Source organism: Perognathus longimembris, chromosome 2, assembly GCF_023159225.1.
Source record: "Perognathus longimembris pacificus isolate PPM17 chromosome 2, ASM2315922v1, whole genome shotgun sequence".
Taxonomy (NCBI): domain Eukaryota; kingdom Metazoa; phylum Chordata; class Mammalia; order Rodentia; family Heteromyidae; genus Perognathus; species Perognathus longimembris.
Genome location: NC_063162.1, coordinates 139,351,233 through 139,366,522, shown reverse-complemented (window position 1 = coordinate 139,366,522; position 15,290 = coordinate 139,351,233). Strand labels below are relative to the sequence as shown.

General features: G+C 39.1%; 1 protein-coding gene across 1 annotated transcript in view; it reads right to left on the bottom strand.

Annotated features, from left to right (window-relative positions):
• Exoc4 (exocyst complex component 4) overlaps nt 1-15,290 on the bottom strand; it is a 669,227-nt gene that overhangs the window by 64,473 nt on the left and 589,464 nt on the right. The window contains exon 15 of the mRNA XM_048340247.1: nt 2,257-2,398. Coding sequence (XP_048196204.1) covers nt 2,257-2,398 — 142 coding nt within the window. The remainder of the gene's footprint in view (nt 1-2,256; nt 2,399-15,290) is intronic.

Below are 15,290 nucleotides of genomic sequence, written 5' to 3'. Positions count from 1 at the left end.
CTCAGGCCCTGAGTCCAAGGCCCAGGACTGGCCAAAAAAAAAAAAAAAAAAAAAAAAAAACAAAATCAATACACTTAGAAGAAAATCTCAACTCTTCACTTGGCAGGTAAGACACTCCGATGTGCAGGTGTCATGGCCTACCTGTTCAGACTCCAACCTATCTCTTGTCTCCATTCTTCAGACCTCACACCTTCCTTGCTTATTCAGCTACGAAAACATCGGGTTCCTACCAGTTTCTCAACATTGCCTGGGACTGTGTTTGCCTCAGGCCCTTTGGGAGTGTGGTGCCCTTGGTCTGAAACTTCCTTCTTCCAGGTCTTTGTACAGATGACTCCTGTTTATCACTTTGCCATCTATCCTTCAAATATCTAAAAATACCTTCCTTTCCTAATTAACCCCAGACACTGTGCACTAGCCAGTGTACATGAGCCACATTCCAAAGGCCTAGTTCAAAAATACAAAATACCTCAATCATTGTTATAATACGTGCATGTTAAATGATAATAGTTGGATAGACTGAATTAAAGTACACTATATATTATTATTATTTATTTTCCCTTTTCCTTTTTCCAAGTGAGATTAGTATCCCTTATCTGAAACATTTGGGACCAAAAGTGTTTAGGAGGTTGGAATATTTGTATAGAATTTACTAAGAGCATCAGATCCCCAGAACTCCCCAGATTTTGTATCCTTTGAAATGTTACAGAAACTCCAAGTAATAGAAATAATTGGTTTATCATTGTTGTTGTTATTTTCAATGTATCATGTGAAATTATGCCTTTTTCTTTTGTTTTTCTTCTCCCTGGTTTTACCTCTGATGTCACTGGAACTGATCTTGGTTCCCTGGGTATTGTATATGTGTTTATTGGGACTAGGGAAGGGAAGGGGAACATCAACATGGAGAGATAAAGGGTAAAGGGCAAACCAATGCAATAGCATTAGTTATAAGACAATATGCTGTATACCTACTGTACAACTTGGTGGGGAGGGGGAGAGGAGAAAGTGGGGGAAGGAGGAACGTGAGAGAAAAATGAGGGAGGAGGTAACAAGTTAGGTAAGAAATGTACTCACTGCCTTATGTATGAAACTGTAACTCCTCTGTACATCACTTTGACAATAAATTTTAAAAAAAAGAAATGTTACAGAATCTGAGGAGTGTGTGTGTGTGTGTGTGTGTGTGTGTGTGTGTGTGTGTGTGTGTGTGTGTGTGTGTTTAAGCCACAGCTTTACTTCTGGCTTTTTTGGTGCTTAATTGGAGATGACTCATGACTCTCACGGGCTTAGATCCTCCTCCTTAGATCTCAGCCTTCTGAGTAGACAGGATTACAGGTGTGAGGCATCAGCGAATGGCTGGGGAGAATTTTGCCTTTAGCATTTTTGGATTAGAAACACTCAATTAAAAAAATTTAAATGATCTATGTGGTTCCACTTATAGTTCACATTATCTTTCTATTGAATAGCACAATTGGTCTCATTATGTTACTTTATTGCTTTAGTTGTACTTATCTGAAATTAGCTTTTTTATATAGTCATTGTCTATTTCTCGCCATTAGAAGGTAGTTCAATGTGAGTAGGCACCTTGAATGTCTGTTCATTACGGTGTCCCAATTTTTTGAATACCGATTGGCACAAAGAAGACACTCAGAAAAAAACTGTTCATATGAATGAACAATTGAGGTTTTAGAGGAGACCAAGGCCAATCAGAATATCCACCCAACAGAGGAAGGCATACAAGGCCAAGAATCTGGCATCTTTGAAACCATGTTTTTGCATGATTCTTTTAACTTAATCTCTTCATTTGGGGTTTAGGTTCCTTGAAAGACAGGACTTGGGTTCTTGTATCTGTAACTCCCTTGACATGTTTCCCTGAGAAAAAAAATATCAGTGACAATTCAATTCTGTTTGTAAAGCTATCACACTGAGTACTTACTGTATTTTAGACACTGTACTCATTTTAATTCCAAATATAATGTATCTCTAAGTGAGGAAATACCACTTTCATTTGTAAGCACAGAAAACCATGGGCTTTTAAAATCAATTAGCCAGCCAACTGGCACGAACATTCAGACAAAATTCTGAATTACCACACTTACAAAGCAGCATGTGCTGAAATTCTTTAATGGTGATTGAATAACACTAAAAATCACTGTACCAAAAAGAGAATATCAACAATAATGACCAAACATTTTTGTAGCAGCCCATCCCCTACCACCGGACACAGGCATGACAAAATCTCTGTGTTTGGTTGGGTCCTACCTCACTTCCAGATGCAGGGCCAGCAGACAGCGGTCAGCCATGTCCTGGAAAGACTTGGCGAGTTCACTCAGCGTCTGCATGATCTGCTCAGACACAGGGGGGAGGTCCATGTGCACGTGGCTCTCCAGAGCGGGAGAAAGCACTGGAAGAAGAGGGCGGACAGAACAGCCATCATTTCACTCCATAGCTGTGATGTACAACGTTTGGTTTTTCATCCTGTTCTTACTAATTTGGCTGTCAGAGTTGGCAGCATTAGAAGTGAGCCAGACCCAAGGAAACATGGACTCTATGGTTTCCCTCATAGGACTAGTTAGCACAGGTTTAGGCAAGTCATAGCAGAAGATCACAAGAGCCCAATAGCTATGCCCTTATGAACACATAAAATGATGCTAAGTGAAATGAACTCCATGTTATGGAAATGAGTGTTACATCACTGTTGCCATGTGAAAACATAGCTTTTTTCTTGGTTGTTGTTCCTCTTGTATCCCCTTCCTGTGGTTGTGCCTGTACTATCACTGTATCTTATCTGAGTACCCTGGATATGGTATACACTTGTATTAGAACTAGGGAAGGGAAAAGGAATATCAAAATTGAGAGACAAAGGATAAAAAGACAAACGATTCCAAAAGCAATACTTAAAAAACCATTTGGTGTAAACCAACTGAACAACTCATGGGAGGGGGAGGGAGAGGAGGGGAGGAGGGGGAAATGAGGGAGGAGGTAACAAGTTATACAAGAAATGTGCCCACTGCCTTACATATGAAACTGTAACCCCTCTGTCTATCACTTTGACAATAAATAAATAATTTAAAAATCTAAGGCATGGTAGACTACTGTACTTCATTCTGTTCTCAGTTATGTGGCTTGAATCAGTTCACTGAAGGATCGAAACAGACTCTTGCAGTTGGAAGGGGCCTTAGCTGTCATGTGGACAGTGTGGTCTTTGCTTGTGTCTCCTCTGGGTCTTCCAGTGGCTCATTACCTTTTCACTGCACAGTCACATAAATGCTTATGAAAGGAAGCACAATACCTTCCAAGGCATCCTGTTCTATCTCTGTCGCTGTGCTCACTAACTCCCCATCATTAGCACAGGGTCTACAAAACTTTGCAATTCTCATATCCCAACTGCAAGTATCAGAGCTACCTCTTTTACTTTGGTAAAGTAAATTCCTAAAATTTACTGACAAAAATATTCCAGTTGTTCTGCATTTCCCTTGGAATGTAGGACTCAAGACTAAAAAGAATACTCCAGAGGGCTCTGACTGATCACTTTGCTTTTTTCCTAGGCATCATGCTGAAGTTTAAAATCTTTGCTGTGTGTGTGTGTGTGTGTGTGTGTGTGTGTGTGTGTGTGTGCATGTGCATGCATGAGTGTGTTAGTGGGCTGCATTCCAACTTAATTCATTTTTAACTTATGCTCAATCACTTACCCTCTTGGAAAAAGCTACTTTAGTTATTTCCCTAAAATAATTTATAAAAATATTAAACAACACTTGTACATTTTCTTCAGAAGATGACTTAGGATAATATTGTCCAAAAGAAATGTACTTTACTGGACTATGTAACTATGATTCCTCTGTCTATCACTTTTATAATAATAGCAAAAAAAAAAAAAAAGAAAGGCTGAAGAGCAAAGCTGTAAGTAACATTCATCTCTTGAATTCTGAAGGTAGAGTTCTGCTAAACTCCTCATAGTTTGGCAGTGATCACAAAAATAATTTGGCTATTTTGTTCAAAATTTATTTTAATCTCTAGAGTCTAGATTTGAGTCCTCTCTCTCTCTGACTTATTTATATGACCAAAAGTTTTAATTACTTAAACTCTCTCTCTGCTTTAGCTATATGTTATAAGGTTGAATGGATTAATATGGGAAAACACTACATCAGCACATGAAATATAGTCAATATTCATACACATCAGAATCACGCAATTATTAGTATTCTTTATCATTTTATTTGTCCAGGTTAAGTCTTATGATTAATTATGGCCATGAAGTATTTATAAGATAATTGCATCTGTCTTGAAGTTCAATTTCCAACTGTCAGTATATATATATATATATATATATTTTTTTTTTTTTTTTTTTTGCTTTTCTATCTGAAAATCCTTCTTTCTGTCAGAAGATGTTGAATCCTTTGGTACAAATGTTCCAAGAACTTAGATCACAACTAATCTAGTGAGGCACACGAACTCAGGAGGCAGGTTCATGGCACAAGGTAAGGTGTTGACATCTGATATGTCCTTCAATGCTCTGCCTATAGACTTTGCTCAGTCCAAACAAGAAAGAGATCCAGACTTTTGACATTAACTTTTCTTCTATGGAACCAGACTATCATAAGTAAAAATTCCATAATGAAAACATTAAAAAGTGAATGCTGTTCAAGGGAACTGACAGGAGGAAGGGCATGTGAGAGTATGGATTTCATGTTATTATCAGCTTTGGTATCATCCTGGATGCTGACGAGCTTCGTCTGAATGAGTGACACTCTACCTCTCTCTAACGTTATCATTATTCATGTTGTTTGATCACAAGGCAAGATCACTATCTTTATAATGTTTCATATGGAAGGCTAGATGAAAGCAACTATTAGTAATGTTATTATAATGTTTCAAAGCATTTTAGGGCTTTTAAGCCCTGGGTTTCTCTGACATGTGATCCCAACTACAACATGGAAAGTTATCTATGCATCAGTGAGAAGAAGCAGAAATCAGACTTTGAGATGTCACTCATGGTCGAAGGTCCAAACCTACACTAATTGATCAAGATCTATCAAAGACATATTTGGATAAAGTCCAATAAGAAAACTTAAAAATCATTTCCCTTTCCTATGATATAAACATTGAATTTCATAATGTGATAATTAAAAAAATAAAAGTGAGCCAACAGCAAGTTCAGCTGCCAAGTAAAACTAAAAATTTAAGAGCAATTTCGAAGTGACATGCTATACATTTTGTTTGATTGTAATCTATAGCAGAAACATGAAGAGTTTATTAAAGCATCACAGAAAATTATGCTCAAAGCTGTACTAAAAAGCTGGCCTGAAAACTCCTAAAGGATTACTGAAATTTACCAAGTTTTCTTTATGAGAATGAATATGTTGAGCAGAGAAATGCTGAGCATACCAAACAAAGGCAACAGAAAACAATCAACTCACTTTCTAATGTCAAACAGAAATCTACAAAAAGGCAATGGTGATAGAATCTGCCTGGGAAATTACAGTTAAAAAATTAGGTTACTGGACCACATACATATATGTACACACAACCTTTTGTACTATACATTTATGTTAGGGACTCTTTGTGCATTAGCCCAGTGCACAGGTAGCTTTACAAATATTAGTGCTTTGATTCCTTTTTATTACGACACACACATTGAACAGTTTTCCTAATGCTAGGAATGAACAGTATCATTCTCAGCATCTTCTGGGAAGGATTTTGTTTTTCCTGTTAAAAGGAGAAGCTGGGCTGGGCACTGGTGGCTCACGTCTGTCATCCTAGCTACTCAGGAGGGTGAGATCTGAGGATCTTGTTTCAAAGCTAGCCCGGGCAGGAAAGTCTGTGAGACTCTTAGCTCCAACAAACCACCAGAAAACCGGAAGTGGTGCTGTGGCTCAAGTGGTAGAGTGCTAGCCTTGAGCTGAAAAGCTAATGGACAGTGCCCAGGGCCAGAGTTCAAACCCCATGACTGACAATAAAATAAAATAAAATAAAATAAAATAAAATAAAATAAAATAAAATAAAATAAAATAAAATAAGAGGAGAGGCTGTTTCCCCCTTTTCTGACTTGAGAGGACAAGATTAAGAATCAGACAGAGTCTGGTCTTACTCTGGTCAACATCATGAACCATTTTCCTTCAGAGGTCATGTTCGATTAGGAAAATGAACATATCTCTAAAGCATGGCAAATCAAAAGCCAACTTGCTGCCATGTTAAATCCTGTTTTCAAGTCTCTGAAATGTTAAGTCCTTTACAGTGTTCTCTGATCAAAACTGTTCTTCCAGCTCTCTTATACACTTGACTCCCTCAAATCCGCTACTTGATGCTGCAATCCCCACTTCTCTCATGGGGGATTCCCTCCCCCTTAAGGCTCTCAGCAAGGATGGACCCCTCAGAGTTATTCCACCAGGAACTTCCACTCCCTCGAATCTTCTCCTTTCTTCACAACTACCCCAAAATGCCATCCAAGGGGTCATTTCTACAATTCATCCTTTGGCAGGAGAATCAAACAAAAAAAGGGCAGATTATTGCCAATTAACTGCTCTCCATTTTAATTCTTTTAAAAAAGAAAGCCCTTTGAACCAATGCAACAGCGATACTCACAAGACAATAAGTTGGAAATTAACTGTACAATTGTGGGGGGGTGTTTGGGTGAGGGACAGTGGGAAAAAATGAGGGACAGGGTAACAAATTTGGTAAGAAATGTACTCACTACCTTATGTATGTAACTGTAACCCCTCTGTACATACCTTGACAATTAAATTGTTTTAAAAAAGAAAGCCTTTGATAGCGTTTGTTTGCCCACCCCCCCCTTTTTGCCAGTCCTGGGCCTTGGACTCAGGGCCTCAGCACTGTCCCTGGCTTCTTTTTGCTCAAGGCTAGCACTCTACCACTTGAGCCACAGCGCCACTTCTGGCCATTTTCTATATATGTGGTGCTGGGGAATCAAACCCAGGGCTTCATGTATATGAGTCAAGCACTCTTGCCACTAGGCCATATTCCCAGCCCCTTGCTTGTCCATTCATTGGTGCTTGGTTAGCTCTTCCCCTTTCTCAGTGATTTTTCCACATTCACGTCACTTTCCTCAGGCCCTCTCTCCAACCTACTCCCTAAGAATTCTTTCACAAAGACCTCAGATTCTGTGTGTGTGTGTGTGTGTGTGTGTGTTTGCATGCATGTACATATGTGTGTGCATGTATGTATGTGTGTATATATATATATATGAGAGAGAGAGAGGGCGAGAGAGAGAGAGAGCGCGCACCAGCCCATTGGTACTGGAGAGGCTTGAACTCAGGGCTTCACATTCTTGCTTGTCTTTTGCATTCCTTCAAGGCTGGTGTTGTACCATCTGAGCCACACACCTACTTCTAGCATCTTGCTGGTTAACTAGAAATAAGGAGTCTCACAGAGTTTTCTGCGTGGGTTGACTTTGAACCAGGATTCTCAGATCTCAGTCTCCTGAGTAGCTCAGAGAAGAGGGGTGAGCCGCTGGCACCTGCCTTGTACCCTCAGATCCTTAGTGTGACTGAGAGATGTCAACACTTACTTTTTCCATAGTCCTGATTTCTATTAACTCTTCCATGCAACATAGTTTCAATTCTGCCTTCATCTATTAAGAATTACTTTCTAATAATGATCAATAGTTCTCTAGGTACCAAATGCACTGAGTGCTTTTCAGCCTTCTTTTCCTAAAAGCTTTCTGTCTCACTGGCCCATTCTTGAAGTCATATCTTCTTTTGGCTAATGTGCATCATATTCTTCTGGGAGCTCTTTGACCTTTCTGGCATTTCCTTCAGTTCTTTATATGTTCTTTATTCTGAATTCCCTTCCTATCAGCGATTTAGTGATTTAAGCATCTACACTATATACAAGCACATATTATGTTTTACTCCATTCCAGCATTTTTTTGCTGAATATTTTCTTAATATTTATTCTCTCTTTTGTACATCTATTGCCCCTTCTTTGGCTTAGGCCTTACTTTTTTCTTTGGACCACTGCAATCTGGGCAGGACATGATCAATGTCTTGATGCAGAAGTCTCCTTGCTGATGCCTTTGTCTCTTTTTTTTTCTTATTTATTTATTTATTTTCAAATTTTTATTATCAAACTGATGTACAGAAAGGTTACAGTTTCATACGTTAGGCATTGGATACATTTCTTGTACTGTTTGTTACCTCCTCCCTCATACTCCCCTCCTCCTCCCCCTTTCCCTTTTCCCCCCTGAGGTGTTCAGTTCACTTACACCAAACAGTTTTGCAAGTATTGCTGTTGTAGTTGTTTGTCATTTTTTACCCTGTGTCTCTCAATTTTGGTATTCCCTTTCAATTTCCTACTTCTAATACCAGTATACACAGTTTCCAATATACTCAGATAAGATTACAGAGATAGTGTAGGTACAACCACAGGAAGGTGATTGCCTTTGTCTCTTGCCTGACCTTTTATAAAAATGTAATTCAACATGAGTTACTTATCCAAAACATAAATATGACTGCATTGATTTATTGTGTAAGTCACATCAATGTCTCCCACTGCTAATATGATCAAGACCAAGTGCCTCAGCAAGGCTTCCCATGATGTCACCGTACTATTCCTTCTCCTCTTTTCTCTTTTTCTTTTTCAACAGTACTCAGAGCCTCGTGAATACAAGGCAAAAGCTTTATTACCCCTGCCAGATAGTTTCTGTTCTCTGAAAAACTTCTCTGTTTTTCTCCGTCTCTTACCACTTTCTTCTTTCTTTTTAATGTATCCCATCCCAATCCTAATTATATCACCATGTCTCAGTATTTCATACCTGAAATGTCTCTTACTCCTCTTTCAAAACTATTTATACATTCTAGGGCAGGGTCAGTGGCTCCTCTAGAGTCCCCCACCCCTGACAATTCCAGTACAAGAGTTATCAGATTGCACTAACATCATTTTGTTTATTAGTATGTCTTCCAGCGAGACCACTAATGACTTTAGGGGAAGAATCACATATTCCTATATTATAATAGCTATTGTCAAAGCTAGGAGAATAAACTGGAGGCATTGCAGAAGCTCAGTCACAATGTGTTCTAAAATAAAGCTGAATTAAGAATTTTAATCGACAAACCCTAAATGACAAGAAATTCACATTATAAGAGACTGATAAAGGTCAGGAAAAAGAAGGAACAACTTCCACTTACGGCTATAATTTGCTTCACCATTTCTTGAGTGCAAAGTGGAAGAATGGAGAAACAGTTCATTAGAGCTGGTTTGCTGCACTCTTTAGGAATCTTACAGAAATATGCCATAAAGTAATTCTGGTTAATTCTATAGCCTGAGTACTCTTTGTACAGATTGCACTGCCTTTTGAAGCCTCTTAAATTTCACAAGTAGTCAGTCCACCAAGCTGTAGCAGCAACTTGGGGCCTCTCATTTCTACTCACATAAAACCCTTGGCATGTTAAATACCTGGCATCTTTCAAGGAAAGACAACCTACTAACTGTCATGGGAAGCAATCAGTCGAGGACATTAGGATGTCTCGAATGGCTCCATATCCTAATATTAACCAGACTGAAATCTGTTTAGGTCTTAAAATTAGTCAAAATTGGACTCATTCAGACCCAGAAGAGCATCTGTTTTCAAGGATGCAGCTGCTACACTTTCAATGAAAACTTACTGTGACTTCCTTAACGGATTTATAGGAGAATGTCCTTGTGCATCTGCAATATTATCTAAAATTGTTACAATATTAGCTTAGGCTGGGATCAGCTGTCACGCAAGTGATAAAGTGAAGAGGGAAAGACAGTTATCGCAGCAGGAAACGAATGGTTAGTTCTGTGAATTGAAACTTTTTAGAAGACACTTGGAATGATCCATGAGAAAAATCTCATGAGACTTTCTCATGGGAAATGTCTTAGGAGATCAATTTTGATACAATAAGTTTCCTAATATATGTGTATAGAGGAGAGAGATACCACATAATGATCTCTCTTTTAATATGAAATATTATTTGATTTCCAATCTTCAATTTTCCTGTTTAGAAAATTGTCCCAGTAGCATCTTCTTGACTTCCAAAGCAATATGTTATTAGGTATTATACTTTTGAGGACCTTTAAGCACTTTCAAAAGAAATAAAAATAGGAACGATGGCTTATGCCTATAAGCCTAGCTACTTAGAAGGCCGAGATGTGAAGACTGTGGCTCAAAGCCAGCCCAGGAAGGAAAGTTCTTGTGATTCTTATCTCCAATTAACCACCAGAAATCTGGAAGTGGAACTGGGGCTCAGGTGGTAGAGTACTAGCGTTGAACAAAAAAACAAAAACGAAACAAAACTCAAGGACGGCACCTCAGCCCTCAGTTTAAGCCCCAGGACCGCACCGCACCCCCCCCCCCCCACACACATCAAAAAAAAGGAATGATGATTTGTTGTGTATATGATTCAAGTGTTAAGCACTAGTAAGCATATGGTCCTGAGTTCAAACACCAATACACAAATAAAGACCGGGGTATAAACCAATTTGAAGGCTGGGTGTGGTAGCTCATGGCTGAATCTCAGCCTCTTAGTGAAAGCCAGCAGGATCTGGTTTGAAATCAACAGGGCAAACGTTAGTGAGATTATATCTCTACTAACAAGTAAGGTACAGTGACACACATCTGTAGTCTCAGTTACTTGGGAGGCTTGGGTAGGAGGATCATGGTCTGAGACCAGCCCAGGGCAAAAAAACATAAGGTACTATCCAAAAGATAAACAAACAAAACAAATATAATTCATGAGACAGAGATGGTCACGGTGAATTAGTTCCCCTCTCTAGTGTACTTCCTCTTTCCAAATGTCTGTGCATATAGTAATAGATACCTTAACACTGGGAGCAGACTAAACAATATCAGATGTTAAAACACCACATCTTCAAGTTAGACTTACTGCTTGCTACCTATATTCTAAGTGTTTATAATCTCTTTGTACTAGTACTCCTACTTTTTATTCATTCCTTTGAATTATTTGCAAACCTAGAGCGGTTAATCTTTCCTCACTCCAGAGCCTTATAGACTTGATAAATGTTTGTTAAATATATTAATTATTTATGAAGCCTACTGGTTTCTAAAATAGGTAGGTATCTTCACTGATAAAGTATCTTCTATCTTATTAACATCTAATTTGAATTTTCTTAGGATGGAGGTATATTTTCCTATTTAATTATTCTTAGCCAAAAGTTCTTGGTAAGTCCTTTTGATTGCCTTCTTTCCCAAGATAGTGTCTTTTATACTCATTCTTTCCCAACAGACACTGGCTTCTATCTCTGATGTCTATCTACCTAGTTAGTGGTACCTTCTTACCATGCAAACCATCTATAACCTAGTTTTGAGTTCATTTTAGTTCTACACAAAGATGAAATTTAAGACATAGGTTTGGGAAATGTTCTTCATTTTACTCTCTATTCTACTTCTGTCCCCAAATAATAACTAGCAACTGGGTTTGAACTAGTGCAGTCAATGAATTTTGAAAACCAACATGTAGACTGATATTGTTCTTCGATCAATGGAATTTTGATTAGGAAGGATGGGGAACATACTACATATTATTTAGATTAGATCCTGTACACCCACGGACTAGTTTATAACTAATTACAGAAATATAGCCTACTTGAGCAAATACAGATCCTAGCCAATGAATCCTTTCATATGCAGTGGGAAAGCGAGACTTCATTGCTGTCTCTGGATGGGAGCTTTCTTTTGTCCATTCCCACAGGAAGAAGGGCAAATGAAAGGAATACTAAAACATAACACTGGAGTGTGGGAAATCTAGAAGAATATTTATCAGTAGTTAAAAAGGATAAGGCTGTTGGAACTGGAAGACAAAGAAAAGTGGTGTGTGTGTGTGTGTGTGTGTGTGTGTGTGTGTGTGTGTATCCATAGAAAAATAGGTGTTCTCTGAATATGAAATTAATACTTTACATTTGACTATAAGGAGGCAGAGACCTACTTTCTTTTCTATGGTAATCTTGCTTACTGAAGCAATTATGTATTATATCTCTACATAGAATATCTCTGTGTATTTATATATGTACATATATATATCTTCTAAGTATTATACATGTGATTACATATAATGTATGTCTTCATTGTGTTATGTAGAATGCCTTCTCTAAAATGTCACATATGATAGAAACTGTAATGCTCTGCAGAAGGCAGTTGATGCTTGTCCCACTCAATACTCAGGTTAAAGTCTTAGATGCTCAATAATACTTATTTGACAGCATTCTATTAGGAACCGTGCTTCCCCTTCCCCCAAGAAACACTGAACACTAGTTGAAGGATACTCCCAAAAGATATAGAATTGATTCTCTCACTTCTTACCATCATTAGAAATAAATGTGATAACTTCTAGCCTCTGTTCCCTGATAAATAAAACTCAGAGAGCTGTAGTGTAGACAGATGGAGGAACGTAGCACTTAGCACTCCACCCATCAAAGCACAGGCAGGTAATACTCGGTCTCTCTCTCTTGCAGACTTGTGACATATTATCTTGCACTTTATTTTCTCACAGTTTTCCTAGTAACCCATAAGATCTGGGACATTAAACACAAGAACTAGTTCTCAGTATCTCTCACAGTTCCTGCTTACACTGAGCAGAGGGCAAATTAAAGAGGTTTACATCCATGTTTAAAATCACATCTCTATGATGCTTTTTAACTTGATGTCTTCCAAACAGTTTATTAGTCTGGACTATTGCTGTGTTTGAGGGTAAAAGACTGTAGATCCAGAAGGGGTTGGAGCATCTAAAACTGAAGAATTATTCCACACACTGAGCTACACAGAAAGAACAGAAGAGATTCGTGTAAAGCATGTACCAAAGAGCCAAACAAAAAATAGGAGCCAAGTAAAAATTGAACAGTTGTTTCCCTAGGCTACTGCCACAATAAGAGGCCGGTTTTGCGTCAACCGGACACTATCCCAGCACAGTGCTATAGAAAGACAACTGCATTCATTACTCAGGAAATAGTGCTAAATGAAAACTGGTCTGAGCAAGCCCTGGTTCTCAAGCCAGTAGCTTTAGGGTCCTATCTCCAAATAGTGAAAATTGGCAGGCACAGAGTTTTATACCCTGTGATGGATAGTGTAGCCCTCAATCTAGAGGAGACTCATTAAGATTGTTTTTCCTCCCCCCTTTCCCCAAATAATCCTCCCAGAGGCTTGGCTAAAACCTCATCACCTACTAAAAAGCCTTATGGTCCAGCCAGTTCAGCTCCTGGCAGACATGAAAGTCAAGTGGAAGGTGGGGCGGGAAGTATGATAAACGACACTAGTGCAGTTGTATTCGATTTCCACGACTTCATTGGCCTTTTGTGTTTCTGTAAAACCTCACATCACAGAGTACTATAAAGTGTAAACAAGTACCTCACCATGCATTTTAGGTGGATGAGTGACAGATTTAAGTTTTAGGAATATTTTTGAGGTAAAAATATTACATGGCAGAGATAAAACTTTTGTCTGTGTTCAAACAGGAACCTAGTGTTATCATTTGTAAATCTTCCACAGTGCCTTAGGGGATGGACTATTTACTGGGCCGTCTAGAAATGTTAGTCTCTTTTACAAAAGAGCCTAAAGCATGCTTTACTCTCAATAGGCTAGAGTGAGCACTGCAAACCATAAACCAGGAGAATGCTCAAAGAGTGAGCTGAAAGTCCTAGATGGAATTCCCCCTTAACTTTTTCCCTTGCCTTTTTTAATGAGTTTCCTTTCCAGGCAGCTGCATAGCTCATAAAACTGGCCTCAAATGAACTATACCCCTCCTTCCCTCCCTCCCTCCTTCCCCATTCCTTTGTGTTTACCATGTCACTTAGGCTGGCCTAGAACTTGCAGTGGAGCCAAGGTCCACTTGCACTTGAGACTCTTTGGTCATAACTTCCCAAGTACCAGCATTACAGGCCCAGCTAATCATTACCTTCTTTTTTTTTTTTTTTTTTTTTGGCCAGTCCTGGGGCTTGGACTCAGGGCCTGAGCACTGTCACTGGCTTCTTCTTGCTCAAGGCTAGCACTCTGCCACTTGAGCCACAGCGCCACTTCTGGCCATTTTCTGTATATGTGGTGCTGGGGAATCGAACCTAGGGCCTCATGTATACGAGGCAAGCACTCTTGCCACTAGGCCATATCCCCAGCCCCAATCATTACCTTCTTGACTGACAGCACATACAACCTCACTTTTCTTTCTCTCTCTTTCTTTCTTTCTTTCTTTCTTTCTTTCTTTCTTTCTTTCTTTCTTTCTTTCTTTCTTTCTTTCTTTCTCTTTCTTTCTTTTTTTTTTTGCCAGTCCTGGGCCTTGGACTCAGGGCCTGAGCACTGTCCCTGGCTTCTTCCCGCTCAAGGCTAGCACTCTGCCACTTGAGCCACAGCTTCTGGCCGTTTTCTGTATATGTGGTGCTGGGGAATCGAACCTAGAGCCTCGTGTATCCGAGGCAGGCACTCTTGCCACTAGGCTATATCCCCAGCCCCTCACTTTTATTTTTAGATCATCAGTATACATAGCGTGGTTTTTAAAAGCAAAGGTCACAAAGTATACTGCAAGTACCCATATGCTCTTCCAGAGGCAAATAGGCTCGAGTTCAAATTCTGACTTCATCATAAACCATCTAGGATAACCTGTGTCTTATAACAGAGCTTCTGTCTGTAAAAGAAGGGTCAACATAGCTACCTCAGAAATCAACACATGATAAAGTATACAAAGAGCATGTGACAAAAAAAGGTTACTTTGTGGCAATTAATATTCCTACTGCTAATATTATTTATTGAACAAAGATGCATTGGATGCACTTTCTCCTCTACCTAATTTTTTATGAAGGCATGGGAACAAGTAGAGTAGCTTTATGCATTTAATGGCAAAACCTGAGAGAAAGTGAGACGGCACAGGAGCATAACCAGAATTCTAGAAAGTTTTCCACTCTGACCCTCTTATTTCATGGACAACAGCTGGACATCTGAAACATGGAGCTGCACCTGCCCCAGGGACCGCCATCATTGTCACTAACTGGCAGGGGCTCCTTTGAAGCTTATTGGAAGAAAAACAAAGTATGAACTTGTTGACACACTATATGGAATTTGTAGGAATAAACCCCACTAAGACACCTTCTCCTCAGTGGAGACAGCGTATATGTGGGAAGAACAGCAGTTAAACCCCTGTAATCTCTCCTGTGCTGGTTTTCCCTGGGCAGGCTAAATTGACATGCTGGTTTCATACGCATAGTGACTAATGTCTTGTGAAAGTTACTAATATCTCACCATATTTGTCTTTATGCATTAAAAACATTTGAATACTATTCATGCATTTGTTCTCGTTTTGTCACATGATTCCCAATGC